The sequence below is a fragment of the Globicephala melas genome, chromosome 19 (assembly GCF_963455315.2).
Source record: "Globicephala melas chromosome 19, mGloMel1.2, whole genome shotgun sequence".
Lineage (NCBI taxonomy): Eukaryota > Metazoa > Chordata > Mammalia > Artiodactyla > Delphinidae > Globicephala > Globicephala melas.
Genome location: NC_083332.1, coordinates 44,310,398 through 44,325,067, shown reverse-complemented (window position 1 = coordinate 44,325,067; position 14,670 = coordinate 44,310,398). Strand labels below are relative to the sequence as shown.

General features: G+C 42.2%; 1 protein-coding gene across 4 annotated transcripts in view; it reads right to left on the bottom strand.

Annotated features, from left to right (window-relative positions):
- DUS2 (dihydrouridine synthase 2) overlaps nucleotides 1-14,670 on the bottom strand; it is a 41,232-nt gene that overhangs the window by 17,826 nt on the left and 8,736 nt on the right. For all 4 annotated transcript variants that reach the window (XM_060289344.1, XM_060289346.2, XM_030863585.3 and 1 more), the window contains 3 exons: nucleotides 5,228-5,273; nucleotides 1,514-1,605; nucleotides 650-693 (listed from right to left, as the gene is read on the bottom strand). In XM_060289344.1, coding sequence (XP_060145327.1) covers nucleotides 650-693; nucleotides 1,514-1,605; nucleotides 5,228-5,273 — 182 coding nt within the window. The remainder of the gene's footprint in view (nucleotides 1-649; nucleotides 694-1,513; nucleotides 1,606-5,227; nucleotides 5,274-14,670) is intronic.

Below are 14,670 nucleotides of genomic sequence, written 5' to 3'. Positions count from 1 at the left end.
GCAGCAACGACTGCCCAAGCTCCTTCTCACCCTTGTTGTAATTAATAACAATAGCTAACAACTTACTAAACACTCACTACGTGCCACATACTGCAAAGACATTTACATGCATCATTTCATTTACCTTTCCCTATAACACCAGAGGGAGGTGGTACTATTGGTATCATTTTATACATGAGGAAACTAAGTTCTCAATGAGGTTAAGTAACTTACCTAAGGTTACACAGTCAGCAGGTAGCAAAGCCAGAATTCCAACCCAGGTCTAAGTCTAAAGCCCCTCTCCTTAACCACATTACTCTCCTGCCTTCATTAATTTAGGAAACAGTAAGTCTTACCTACACTTCATGAGATTTAAAACCTCAGAGTTCATAGTCATGAGAGTCTCTGCAAAGGAAATCTCACAAATAAACACTAAAAAATAGGCTCCCACCCAGAGGTTCTCTGGAGCCCAGACACAGTGCGTTCACGTGAGTCCCAGGGCAGCCCTTGGATGCAACAAATAGAGAAGGGAACCTGAGGCTTTTAACCTGGAAACAGAAAGTAGTGGACTAGGAATCAGGAGGGTGGTCACCGCCAAAGTCCCCAGGAACAGTAAGACCTCACAGCCCACAAGAGAAGCAAAGACAGTACCAAACAGGGAAGAACTTACACGAGCCTGGCCACAGCAAGAGCTCGCTCTGCGTCTGAAGTCCCCTGGGAACACAAGAGGCTATATCAACCACTGCCCTGATACAGGTCCATATGCATAGACAAACACACTCAGGCACGCTATGCACACACACAGACACACACACACATCAGCAAGTGAAGTCCAGCTGGCATTCTCTCAAACAGCTAGCCCACGGGACTAGCTCACTGTTGGAGGCCCAAAGTGGACCTGGAAGGCTGAGAAAATGTCATCAATGCTGGGAATACTTTCAAACATACAAAAAAGTTGGAAAAATTTTATAGTGAACATTCATATACCCACCACTTAGATTCTACAATTAACATTTTGCTATATTTGCTTTATCGTAAGGCTACTCATTGTTATCAATTTTTTACAAACCTAAACATCATTCAGGAAGTATTTCTGAAAAAATACCAAGAAATGCCCAAAGTGAGAGAAGAGAACTAGAGAATCACTACAATCCTAACACAAATCTTAACTACTCTTCAAGAAACTTAATTTCTTTTTATGGGAAATATATACAGATTACACAAAACAAAGACCATGATCTGAACAACCAATGCTAGGGAATAAAAATATACAAGTCATGCCAAATAGACAGTCCCTACAATGAAGGAAATTAAATTAAATTAAATTAAACTTGAGACTGGAGGCACGTAACAGACTGCTAATAGCTTAAACCATCTCCAACAGTGTAATCGCTCATGAGCAGATCTCTGAAAACCATTTAAAGCAGGGTCTTCAGGAAGACGGAAGGCCACTGTGCAATGGAGCCCAGGCGTGTAACACTGGCCCGGCACAAGGCATGAGACGGGAAATGTGCTCTGTCCCGGGATATGGTACCATCTGGAAGACGACCCTGCTCTGCTCTCTTTCGCAGGTGCGGAAGACTACTCGGTCGTCAGGAGCAACAAAGTCGACTGTGCTGAGCGCCTCTGCAAGAAAAGACAAACACACAGGGCCACTCAGTGAAGAAGCAGGTTCAACCTCACCTAACCCCTGGAAGAAAACACAACAAAAGTATCACCTTGAAGGGAAAAACGGGATGCTAGAAGTACACTATACTTGAGAGAAATCAGGGTATACGTGGGAGACTTCTGAGGTGTTGATGATGGTCTATTCCCTGACCTAAGGATGGTGAGTTACATGGTCCCTCGCTTTACAGTTATTTATTAAACCGTGTGCTGTGTTTTATGCACTTTCTCTGCATGGTGTTTACATTTTGCAGTTTTTTTTTTGAGAAAAAGATTTTTTAATGAATTATTCATTGCTCTGGATTCCTTCTTTCTGCAATGTTTACTTTATTATGGAACCCTCAAAATAATACAAGATACAATATATTGTGAATATCTTTCTCATATATAATTGAGTTTTTTCCCACATTTCCTTCAGTCTATAAACCCAGAAATGACCTTTTTTAGAAGAAATTTTTCTGCTCAGCTAGAAGTGACCTCATGAATCTTTGGAATCATCTGTACTTTACATTTCTTTAAGAAAATTTTATTGGAGTATAGTCGGTTTACAATGTTGTGTTAGTTTCTGCTGTACAGCAAAGTAAATCAGTTATACATATACATACATCCACTCTTTTTTTAGATTCTTTTCCCATATAGGTCACTACAGAGTACTAAGTAGAGTTTCCTGTGCTATACAGTAGGTCCTTATTAGTTATCTATTTTATATATAGTAGTGTGTCTACGTCAATCCCGATCTCCCAATTTATCCCTCCCCCACCCCTTTCCCCCCTGGTAACCATAAGTGTTTTCTACATCTGTGACTCTATTTCTGTTTGGTAAATAAGTTCATTTGTATCATTTTTTTAGATTCCACATATAAGTGATATCATATAAGTGATAACATATGATATTTGTCTTTCTCTGTCTGACTTACTTCACTTAGTATGACAATCTCTTGGCCCACCCACGTTGCTGCAAATGACATTTCACAATGTTTTTAACATTGAAAAAAAAGATGTACAAAGATAAGAGGAACCTTATCTTTTTGCTTCAGATTTTGCCCAAATTTTCCCAGAAGATGTCACTCTGAAGTTCAGCAAAGTTGCTGTCCTTAATTACTTATCTATCATGTGCTAGGTACTGTGAGTGGAGACTTACGATATTACAGTTAATCCTCATTATTTGCAGTTGTGTATTTGCAAATTTGCCTGCTTGCTAAATTTATTTGTAACCCCCAAATCAACACTTGTGGTGTTTTCATGGTCATTCACAGACTGCAAAAAATTTCTGTCACCAATGCACACATTCCCAGCTGAGGTCAAACAAGGCAACATTCTGCCTTCTTGTTTCAGCTCTCATCCTGCAAACAAGTGTCTTTATGGTGGTATATTTAATGCCACTTTTTTTTTTGCATTTTTGTGCTTTTTGTTGGTGATCTCAATGTTTAAAATGGCCCCAATCATACTGCTGAAGTGCTATCTAGTGTTCCTAAGCATAAGAAAGTTGTGGTGTGCCTTACGGAGAAAATACATGTGTTAGACAAGCTTTATTCAGGCATGAAATCATAGTGCTGTTGGTTGTGAGTTCGATGTTAATGAATTAACAGTATATGTTAAATAATGTGTCTTTAAACAGAAAGACACATAAAACAAGGTTATATATTGATCTGAAATACATAATGAAAGAGCGTGACCAGAGGCTTACAGGAACCTAACTCTGTATTTCCCCTAGGAACAATGGTTCTGTATTCGCTAATTTGGTGTTCTTAGCAACTTTATAGAACATAACTATTGCAAACAACAAGAATCTCTCATGCTTTTCATAATGAAGTTCTACAATAGGTCCTAACATTATTAGCTTTCAAAGATGACTATCACATGGAAGGGTCCAATGTGGCAGATGGGAGAATATGCCTATCTCAAAGGGTATTCTGAGAAATAAATGGGATCTTTAATGCACGTAAAGCACTTCCATAAAGGGAAGCTGTTATTATCATCCCAGCAACAAACAGATTAGAAGGTTAAAAAGGTGGGGTAACGGCACTGACATGTTGGGAGAGGTAATCGAAGTGATCACCAACAGCAGAGACTTCTCATGAATGACAGTAAGCAGTCTGTGAGAAGAACGACAAAAACTGAGTGTGTTTATACTATGCTTTTCTGTTTAACATCAAAATATTGAAACCCCTGTTAAAGCACTGGCGAAATCAATTCTGGCACAGTCATCTATAGGTATTGACATGGGAAAATGTCCTAATAGAAAAGTAAGTGGCAGGGACTTCCAGGGCAGTCCACTGGTTGGGACTCTGCGCTTCCACTGCAGGGGGCATGGGTTCAATCCCTGGTCAGGGAACTAGGATCCCGTGTACCACGCAGTGCGGCCAAAAAAAAGAAGAGAAAAGTAAGTGGCAAAACGTGTATCATGATCCCAAGTGTGTGTGTGTATAGGGAAGAGAGTATATATAAACATGTCATATTTTTATACACACACTTTATGAAATGTGTAAAAAGTACATGTTAATTCTCCTTGTGATTACTCTTCAAGTATGGGATTATGGGGGATTTTCATTTTTTAGGTTATATACATCTATAACACTGAATTTTTCATAACACAAAGAAAATATAAATCTAAAACAAAAGACAAAATTGACAAAAGTTCTAGTGAACTTATATTAAGATTTCACAAGCGTGTATACTTTTCAAAAACCTCAAACAATACTACAACTCTCATCAAAGCAGAATCAGCCTCATCAATAAAGTATAAGCAAAACCACAACTCAGCACAACCACTTCCATTTGCAAAGGTCTTACATGTCCTTTATCTTATTTGATCCTCACTCCAACCCTGTAATTTAAGTAAAGCAGGGATTATAATTTTCCTTTTACAGCTAAAGGAACTGAGGCAGAGAGGTCAAGTGACTTGCCCAAGGTCACAGTTAGCGAGAGGCAGAGCCAGGATCAGTGCTGAAGCCATCCTGACCCCAAAGGTCCCTCCTGTACTATGAAACCTGGTGATTTATATGTCAGCAAGCCTGTGGGTAGAAGGCATTCTCAGCCTGTTTCACATCTGGCTATTTGTCATGGTCTCTGGAGAGCAGTGACTACTCTCAAGAGAGCGTGTGGGGACTTCCCTGGTGGCGCAGTGGTTAAGAATACACCTGCCAATGCAGGGGACATGGGTTCACGCCCTGGTCCAGGAAGATCCCACATGCTGCGGAGCAACTAAGCCCGTGTGCCACAACTACTGAGCCCACATGCTGCAACTACTGAAGCCTGTGCGCCTAGAGCCTGTGCTCTGCAACAAGAGAAGCCACCTCAATGAGAAGCCTGCGCGCTGCAACGAAGAGTAGCCCCCACTCGCTGCAACTAGAGGAAGCCCATGCTCAGCAATGAAGACCCAAGGCAGCCAAAAATTAATTAATTAATTACTTTTTTAAAAATTGGCTTATAATCAATGTATCTTTAAAAAAAAGAGAGCATGTGATCCACAAAATTACACAGGTAAGGAGCACCCTGGAGGTAACTGACAGGCAAGGGCAGTGGTAGCACAGTTTGGGCATGACTGGGCACACACACAGTCCTGGGACCACAGCTGCACTCACCATTGACAACTCTCTTGCACTGAAGCATCTTGAGGTCAATCAGCTCCTGCAGAGGAATCAGAGGGCACATGTCAGTCCTGGACACATAGGTCCTGGGCATAGTGGGGAAGACCTTCATCACACACCTGATGGGGGCTACTTTGCCTGTCACCCTACTACCAACATCAAATCATGGCTTTGGGGACATGTAGTGCTGTCCTCCCCAACCAAGCATGGCAAGCATGGGCCTAAGTGAGCTCCCCTCCATCAGCTGCTCTTCCCAGGGACCTTGCAGAGTCTCGGGCCTAGAAGGATTGAGCCACTCAGGGAATCAGAGATCAGACAATAGCCTAGGATGTGGACACCTGGACTTTTCTCACCTACTAGTCTCAGCTCTAGCCCATCCTCTCAAAGAACCTCCCACCTCATCCATATGCAAATGGAAAGATGAAGGGCTCCCAGGAAACGTCTAAGGACAAAAGTGGGGCCAATGAACAGAAGCACAGGGAGGAAGATTTGAGATTGACACCGGAAAGAAAAGTCTAAAACCCCTATTCAACCTGGGTCACACTATGTGGAAATGAAAGGGGTGAGCTCCTCAGCTCTGGAGATATTCAAAGACTAAGGAAAGAAAGGAAAAAGGGAGTTCTTCAAAACCAGGATCATAAAAAACAAAAGGAAATTCAAGTCTCCTAAAGGGTTGACATTCTCTACCTCTTGGTGGGAGACAAGGCTGCTCTGCTTTGTTCAGTGATCATTTCAATAGATGTGGAAGACAGATCTGAAGAGCCAGGAACCTGTCACACTGCCCAGAAGCTCCTGCCCAGGGGTTCTGGGAGACCAGAAGAAGATAGAAAGAAACTCAGCCCTGGAACTCATCGCCATACTGACTCCCTATAAGCCTCAGCAAGTCACAACCCCAGCCAAGTGAGCACAATGGCCTTTGCTCCCTCATGGGAGCATTTAGGGCTAAAGTGGCCAAAGGTGTCCTATGGCATCCATGGGGCTCCCCCCAGCATATCCACCATCCAGGTTAATACATGCTTTATGGGACTTCCCTGGTGGCGCAGTGGTTAAGACTCAAGCTCCCAATGCAGGGGGCCCGGCAAGCCACAACTAAGGAGCCCGCCTGCCACAACTAAGACCTGGTGCGACCAAATAAATAAATAAATAATATATATATTTTAAAAGAATTTAAAAAAAAAAAGCATGCTCTAGGTATTTCTGTGGCTATTCTCTCTATGCTGCATCCAGGTCATCAAGTATCTGACACTCACCAGGCCTGACCACACAAATCACCACCACCAAGCAGTATGGATGCACGGTTGGCATCCAAGCCCCAAGAATCAGTGTGGTGTCCCAAGGGACGGACAGACCCCAACACAGAGCCTCTGTAGGCAGTGATCCTGGTTGCAGGGGCAGGCAAGAAAGCAGGTGGACAAGTGGGCAGCACTGAGTGGCCTGTGCTTATAAAAAGAAGGTTTGCAGCCAGGCTGAGCTTCGGCTAAGAACAAGCAGGGGAAAGTGAGGCAAAACCTTGCTGGGCCCCCACCCCTGCCAGCAGTAACTTGTCCTCCTTGGGATTCCTCAAACCCCCTGCCCAGTCTACCTTCACAGCCTGACCACTTCCTCTTTGTATGCTAGTTACAGATGCACCTGTCATACCTTTACCATTAGACAACAAACGCCCTGAGGAAGGTTCTCGCTTCACATAAAGGTGGGCTTTGAGGACGCTGACCAGGTCCTCCTCAGGGCCCCAGGAGGAGGAGTCGAGGCAAAATGGCCCTTGAATGGTCTTATTTTCTTTTCTGTCTCCCCACTACACTGAAAGAGACTTTGGGACCTGGACACAGTCTCATTCATCTTTGCATCACTAGCACCTAGCACGTTGCTAGTGCTCACTGAACATCTGCTGGAGCCACTTCAATGCCTTACATGCAAGCAGATGCTCACCTGGTTGTTAAGTGGAGAAATTAAATTGTCATCAATAAAACCACACATGTGCCTGCTCACCCACACACCAACACTATTGTTTACCAATTTTATTCATTTTAGTTAGCTCTTTGGTTATAGAGTAGAACATCACAGGTTTTTTTTCACTGCATTTCCTTAATTGGTGAAAACAAACATTGTTTTTCCACGTGGTAGAGTGTATCATCCAGGCATCTTCCTACCAAACTGCCTTTTACATCTATACAAGTTGTGCAGAAAAAAAACTATCTTTTGTCAAATTGGATGTTATTTTTCTGTCTCAATTATCACAAATATTTTTCCTTTATCAATATTACTTCCTCAATTTTTATCATACATATCATTTTATTTCTATAGAAGAGACAACTCCAATTTTGCCACAAACAATGCCTTCTAGTTCCCAAATCTATCTCCATCACAGTTAAGAATATAATTATAGGGTTCCCCTGGTGGTACAGTGGTTACGAATCCACCTGCCAATGCAGGAGACATGGGTTTGAGCCCTGGTCCGGGAAGATCCCACATGCCGCGGAGCAACTAAGCCTGTGTGCCACAACTACTAAGCCTGTGCTCTAGAGCCCACGAACCACAACTACTGAGCCATGTGCCACAACTACTGCAGCCCACGTGCCTAGAGCCCATGCTCCGCAACAAGAGAAGCCACAGCAATAACCCCACGCACCACAATGAAGAGTGGCCCCCGCTCGCCACAACTAGAGAAAAGCCCGTGTGCAGCAACGAAGACCCAATGCAGCCAAAAATAAATGAATAAATTTATTTAAGAAAAAGCATATAATTTTGATTCGTTTTTCTCTTCCTTTTAAAACTAATTTGCTTTTTAACTTACCTGAAAATTAAGGCCCTTTCTAAGTCACTTTTTATTCATATGGCTACCCAATGTTTGAACAGCATTTAATTTTAAACTGCCTTATTATATACGGGCTTATTCTTCCTTGTCTGTCACATGTTATGTTCCTATTACATCCTGCTGCCTTCATCTCCTCCATTCCACTTGGCTTGCTTTCTCTATCTGAGCTGATCTTGCTTATCATCAGTGTCTCTCCATTCTACCTTTCCATCCCCATCTCTGACCTATCTTCATAGTCTTTTAACCTCCAGTTTGGTTAAAGAATCTTTGGTATATCTCTGTTTTCAGAAACACAAATAAACTCAGATTGACAAACTGTGTGACTGCCCACTCAAAAAAAAAAAATCACTGCCAAAATGAATAATGGGAGTTGCAAAAGGAGAGAAGGGATAGAATAAATATTTGAAGAAATAATGGCAGAAAATTTCCCAAATTTGATGAAAAATATTAATCTACACATCCAAGAAACTCAACAAACTCCAAGTAGAATAAACTTAAAAGAGATCCACACGTAGACACATCACAATCAAACAGCTGAAAATCAAAGACAAAGAGATAATCTTGAAAGCAGCAAGAGAGAAGTGACTTACCATGTACAAGGGATTCTCAATAAGACTAACAACTGATTTTTCATGAGAAACAATGACAGCCAGAAACCAAGGAGGTGATTCACTAAAAACTATAACATATTGTTTAAAGAAATTAAAGGAGATTTAAATAAATGAAAAGATATCCGGACTTCCCTGGTGGTACAGTGGTTAAGACTCCACGCTCCCAATGCAGGGGGCCCGGGTTCGATCCCTAGTCAGGCAACTAGATCCTGCATGCCACAATTAAAGATCCCGGATGCCACAATGAAGATCCCCTGTGCCGCACTAAGACCCGGCACAGTCAACTACATAAATAAATAAATATTATTTTTAAAAAAAGATATATCATGTTCAACGACTGGAAGATTTAATATTGTTAAGATAGCAATATTCCCCAAACTGATCTGTAGATTCAACACAAACCCCATCAGAATCCTAGCTGCCATTTTTGCAGAAATTGACAAGATGATCCTAAAATTCATATGGAACCTAGAATAGACAAAACAATCTTGAAATAGAAGAATAAAGTTGGAGGATTCACACTTCCTAATCTCAAAACCCACTAGCAAACTATAATAATCAAGATGTATGGTACTGGCATAAGGATAGACACATAGACCAATGGAATAGATTTGAGAGTCCAGATACAAACCAAAACATCTATGACCAACTGATTTTTGACAAGAGTATCAAGACAATTTATTGGGGAAAGAACTGTCTTTTTAACAGGTGCTGGGACAACTGGATATCTACATGCAAGAAAATGAATTTTGATCCCTACCTCATAATGTACACAAAAATTAACTAAAAAAAAAATTAACTCAAAATGCATCCAAGACCTAAGTGTAAGAGCCAAAACTATAAAATTCATAGAAGAAAATCTAAGTATAAATCTTTGTGGCCTTAGATTAAGCAATAATTTCTTAGAGATGATACCAAAAGCACAAACAACAAAGGAAAAAATTAGGTAAATTGGACTTCATTAAAATTAAAAATTTTTGCATTGATACAAAAAAATTTTGCATCAAAGGATACTATCAATAAATTGAATCAGGGACTTCCCTGGTGGTGCAGTGGTTGAGAATCCACCTGCCAACAAAGGGGACATGGGTTCTATCCCTGGTCCGGGGAGATCCCACATGCCACAGAACTGCTGAGCCCACGCACCACAACTGCTGAGGCCCGTGCACCTAGAGCCCATGCTCCACAACAAGAAAAGCTGCCACAGTGGGAGGCCCACACACTGCAACGAAGAACCAATGCAGCCACACACACAAAAAAAAAACAAAGTGAATCAACTATACTTAAATAAAATTTTAAAAAATAAAACTAAAGTCTTTTAAAAAAAATAAAGTGGAAAAGACGATCCACAGAATGGGAGAAAATATTTGCAAATCATATATCTGATAAAGGTCTAGTATCCAGAATATATAAAGAACTCTTACAACTCTTAGAATAAAAAGACAAATAACTCAATTTAAAAATAGGCATAGCATAAAAAGAAACAAAATTGAGTTATCTATAGTGAGGTGGATGGACCTAGAGTCTGTCATACAGAGTGAAGTCAGAGAGAGAAAAACAAATACCATGGCTAAAATATATATATGGAATCTAAAAAAAAAATGGTCTGATGACCCTAGGGGCAGGACAGGAATAAAGACGCAGGCGTAGAGAATGGACTTGAGGACACAGGGAGGGGGAAGGGTAAGCTGGGAAGAAGTGAGAGAGTGGCATTGACATATATATACACTACCAAATGTAAAATAGCTAGCTAGTGGGAAGCAGCTGCATAGCACAGGGAGATCAGCTCAGTGCTTTGTGACCACCTAGAGGGGTGGGATAGGGAGGGTGGGAGGGAGACACAAGAGGGAGGAGATATGGGGATATATGTATACATATAGCTGATTCACTTTGTTATACAGCAGAAACTAACACACCATTGTAAAGCAATTATACTCCAATAAAGATGTTAAAAAAAAAAAGATATACTGATGGCCAAGAAGCATATAAAAACATGCTCAACAACACTAATCTTCAGAGAAATGCAAATCAAAACCACAATGAGCTATCACTTCATACCCATTAGCATGGGTACTATCAAAAAAAAGAGAAAATAGCAAGTGTTGGCAAAGATTTTAGAAATTGTGGACTGCTGGTGGGATTGTAAAATGGCGCAAAAGACAGGGAAAACAGTATGGAAGTTCCTCAAAAAATGAAAGTATCCTACTTCTGGGTATATATACATACATATATATATATATATATATATATATATATATATATATATATATATATACACACACATATATATATATATATCCCAAAGAATTGAAAGCTGGATCTCAAAGGAGTATCTGCACACCTACATTCACAACACTATTCAAAATAGCCAAGAGATAGAAGCAACCCAAATGTCCATCGACAGATGAATGGATAAGCAAAAGGTAGTATACATATTACATAATATGATATTATTCAGCCTAAAAATGGAAAGAAATCCTGTTACATAGTACAACATGGATGAACCTTGAGGATATTATGCTAAGTGAAATAAGCCAGTCACAAAAAGACAAATATTGCATATTTCCACTTACATAAAAGGTAGCTAAAGTATTCAAATTCATAGAAACAGAAAGTAGAACGGTGGTTACCAGGGGCTGTGGGGAGGGGAGTTGTTGTTTAATGGGCATAGAGTTTCAGTTTTGCAAGATGAAAAAGTTCTAGAGATCTGTTTCACAACTACTGAACTGTACACTTAAAAACGGTTAATATGGTAAAATTTGTTATGTGTTTTTTGCCACACAAAAAAATTTAAGTACCCATTTTGGTAATCATAGTCTCTTAAGAATATTGCCTTCTCCCTTCATCCTGCCTATTAAAAGGTAGGTGTCCTCTCACGTCTGGGCCACTGGAGTCCTGTTGTTTTTGGTTTTTTGTTTTTATTTAATTTTTATTTGAGTGTAGTTGATTTACAATGTTGTGTTAGTTTCTGCTGTACAGCAAAGTGAATCAGTTATACATATACATATACCCACTATTTTTTAGATTCTTTTCACATATAGGTCATTACAGAGTATTGAGTAGAGTTCCCTGTGCTATACAGTAGGTTCTTATTAGTTATCTATTTTATAAATAGTAGTGTGTATATGTCAATCCCAATCTCTCAATTTATCCCCCTCTCTTTCCCCCAGGTAACCATAAATTTGTTTTGTACATCTGTGACTCTATTTCTGTTTTGTAAATAAGTCCATTTGTACCATTTTTTTAGATTCCACATATAAGTGATATCATATGATATTTGTCTTTCTCTGTCTGATTTACTTCACTCAGTATGACAATCCATGGTCTGTCCATCCATTGTTCTTATAAAAAGGAATAGGGGGCTTCCCTGGTGGCGCAGTGGTTAAGAATCCACCTGCCAGTGCAGGGGACACGGGTTCGAGCCCTGGTCCAGGAAGATCCCACATGCCACGAATCAACTAAGCCCGTGAGCCACAGCTACTAAGCCTGCGCTCCAGAACCCACGAGGCACAAATACTGAAGCCCGCGTGCCTAGAGCCCGTGCTCCGCAACAAGAGAAGCCACCGCAATGGGAAGCCCATGCACCACAATGAAGAGTAGCCCCCACTCTCCACAACTAGAGAAAGCCCGCACACAGCAATGAAGACCCAACGCAGCCAAAAATAAAACAAATAAAATAAATAAATTTTTTAAAAAAAGGAATAGTTAAGTGACATCTGATGAACCCCTAGAAAACTCCGTCAATAGGGCAGACCTTGGTGGGGAATCAGACTACTGCTCCCTTAACCTTTGCTGAGCTGGTTCATCCTTTCTTCACCTCCAACTGCTGAGGGTTCTGCAGGCGTTTTAAGGAGATGCCTGTATGCCTGGTATGCCCTAGGTCCTACACGAGGTCCTGAGAGGTGGATGGTGTGGTTTGACGATCTAACCCACAGATGGGTCACCTCAGGGGAACATAGTAAGTTCATCTACACAGCTGGCCTGCAGAGCAACTCTGGGTCCACCAGGGGGCACCAGGCGCCATGCTGTGCCTTTCCCAGTACTCAGGGCCCAGTTCCCAGAGACCCACTCACCACAGGCAGGGGCCAGTTGGCCTGCCCACCGGCCTCTGCTCCACAGCAGCTAGGTCTGGGTAAAGGGCCTAGGTCTCTTCTGGCAGAGGCCCCTTAATTTGTTCATAAGCTATATTGACTCTCCCAGAGCAAGTGCTCATCAAACATACAAAGGGTTTTAATCAGTATTTACTCTGCTCCAAACTCAAGAAGAGCCCTGGAAGAATGGATTAGTCACAATCATGAGGAAAACCAAGCTTTGACCAATTAGGAGAGTCACATTCTGAAGTCACCGCATAAATCCTGGGACCATGACTTCCCAAGTGCTTGAAAACAACCCTAAGAATTCTCAACAAAGCAGCTGATGAAGCATCCGGAATCTGCGGGTCAGCTCTGTTTCTCACTACCCAGCTTCCGTGACCTCATCACAGACTGATTCCCCCAGGGCTATAAACATATAGTGGCTGTCTAGAGCAGACACCGTGCTGTCATACACTCACTCACTTCCATCCTGGTGTTTCACTCCACAGTATCTCCAGGTGAATACAACTCCACCCTCTGGGGTCCCAGAAAAATGCTGCTCGCATAGCAAAAGTGAAGGCCAAGGAGGCTGAATATGTCAATGGAGGCACTACTGCCTTTTCCTCAATTTTAGCAACCCTCAGAATCTTGCCCCAGAATAAGTTTGAGCCCAGGTGAGCTGATGCTTTAAAGGCCTGAAGGCTTTACCACCACTTGGTCTAAGAGAAGAAACCAGCAGGATGGCCACCGCAGAGACATAAATGAATCTGAAAATAAAGGGTTAGCACTCAATGGACCCACCCTTACTTTTCGTGACAGCACAAGATTAGGGAGAGTAGGGACATGAAGGGTCATCAGACTAAGCAAATAATTGATGGAGACAGTATGCGAAGCACAGGTACAGAGAAGAGGGACACTATACATCCCGGGCCTTGAAGCAACCATGCGGGGGCTACAGCTGGACAGAGATGGAGTTGGGGCAGCAGGGAGGAAGCAGGGGGCTTCATCCTTGAGTCTGAGTCATCCCACAGAACCCTATTGGTAAACATGGACTAAGTGGATGAAGAACTATCATGCACCCTCTGTCCTGGGGTAGAGGAGAATCACAAGTAATGAAAGGTAACAGCTGTTCTCTCGGATTTCATCTTTTTGGTTCCCAAGACCTCAGAATCTGAGTCCCTGATTCATCATAGTTCCTCCTCCCAACCCCTTCCAAATCCAAGAGGTTTTTTCTGGAGGCCAAGGAGAGTGCTGGCCAGGAAAGGCTATACCTATCCCATGGCTGACCACCCTGGGGCCAGAGTGTAGGCTCAAGGGTTGAGTGACCAGATGAATATGCTCAGCACACTACCACATTCCTCTGGGACTGGCCCCTGGGAACAGGCTCCTCCCTGCCGTAGGCATGTTCTGGCAGCCTGGAAGATTTATGGATGTACACTAACAGCCCATTTCACATGTTTGGGACCTCCTCACCTCTACCTCGACAAACCACTTAAAAGTCAGGTCTTGGGTCTCTGTGACCCTAAACTCTGGAAAATCCCTTTCTGACTCCCACCTTTGGACAACACACACTCCCTCCTTCCCATTTCACCTTGTCAGCACCCTAGATGCCTCTGCCCCTGCCCTGCTGTAGATACTGGCATGCCAATCCCTGCCATGGGCATCCCCCTGCCAGGCTTCTCAAGCTCTCCTTCCTATAAAGCTGCAAACCAGTATCACTGTGCACACCTGCCTGCCAGGCACATCTCCCAGTGCCCATTCCCCATGGGAATAGGACCAAAACACCTTCACTTCCTTTCCTCAGGTCCCTAGCCCACACTTGCCACCCTCATTTCCAACAGAAGACTGACTTCCTACATCTTGTAAAACAAGTCTCTCAGGCAACACCCCTCAGTTTCCCTCCCTTTCATCATCTTCACCCTCTCCTCCTTGCCCTATCTC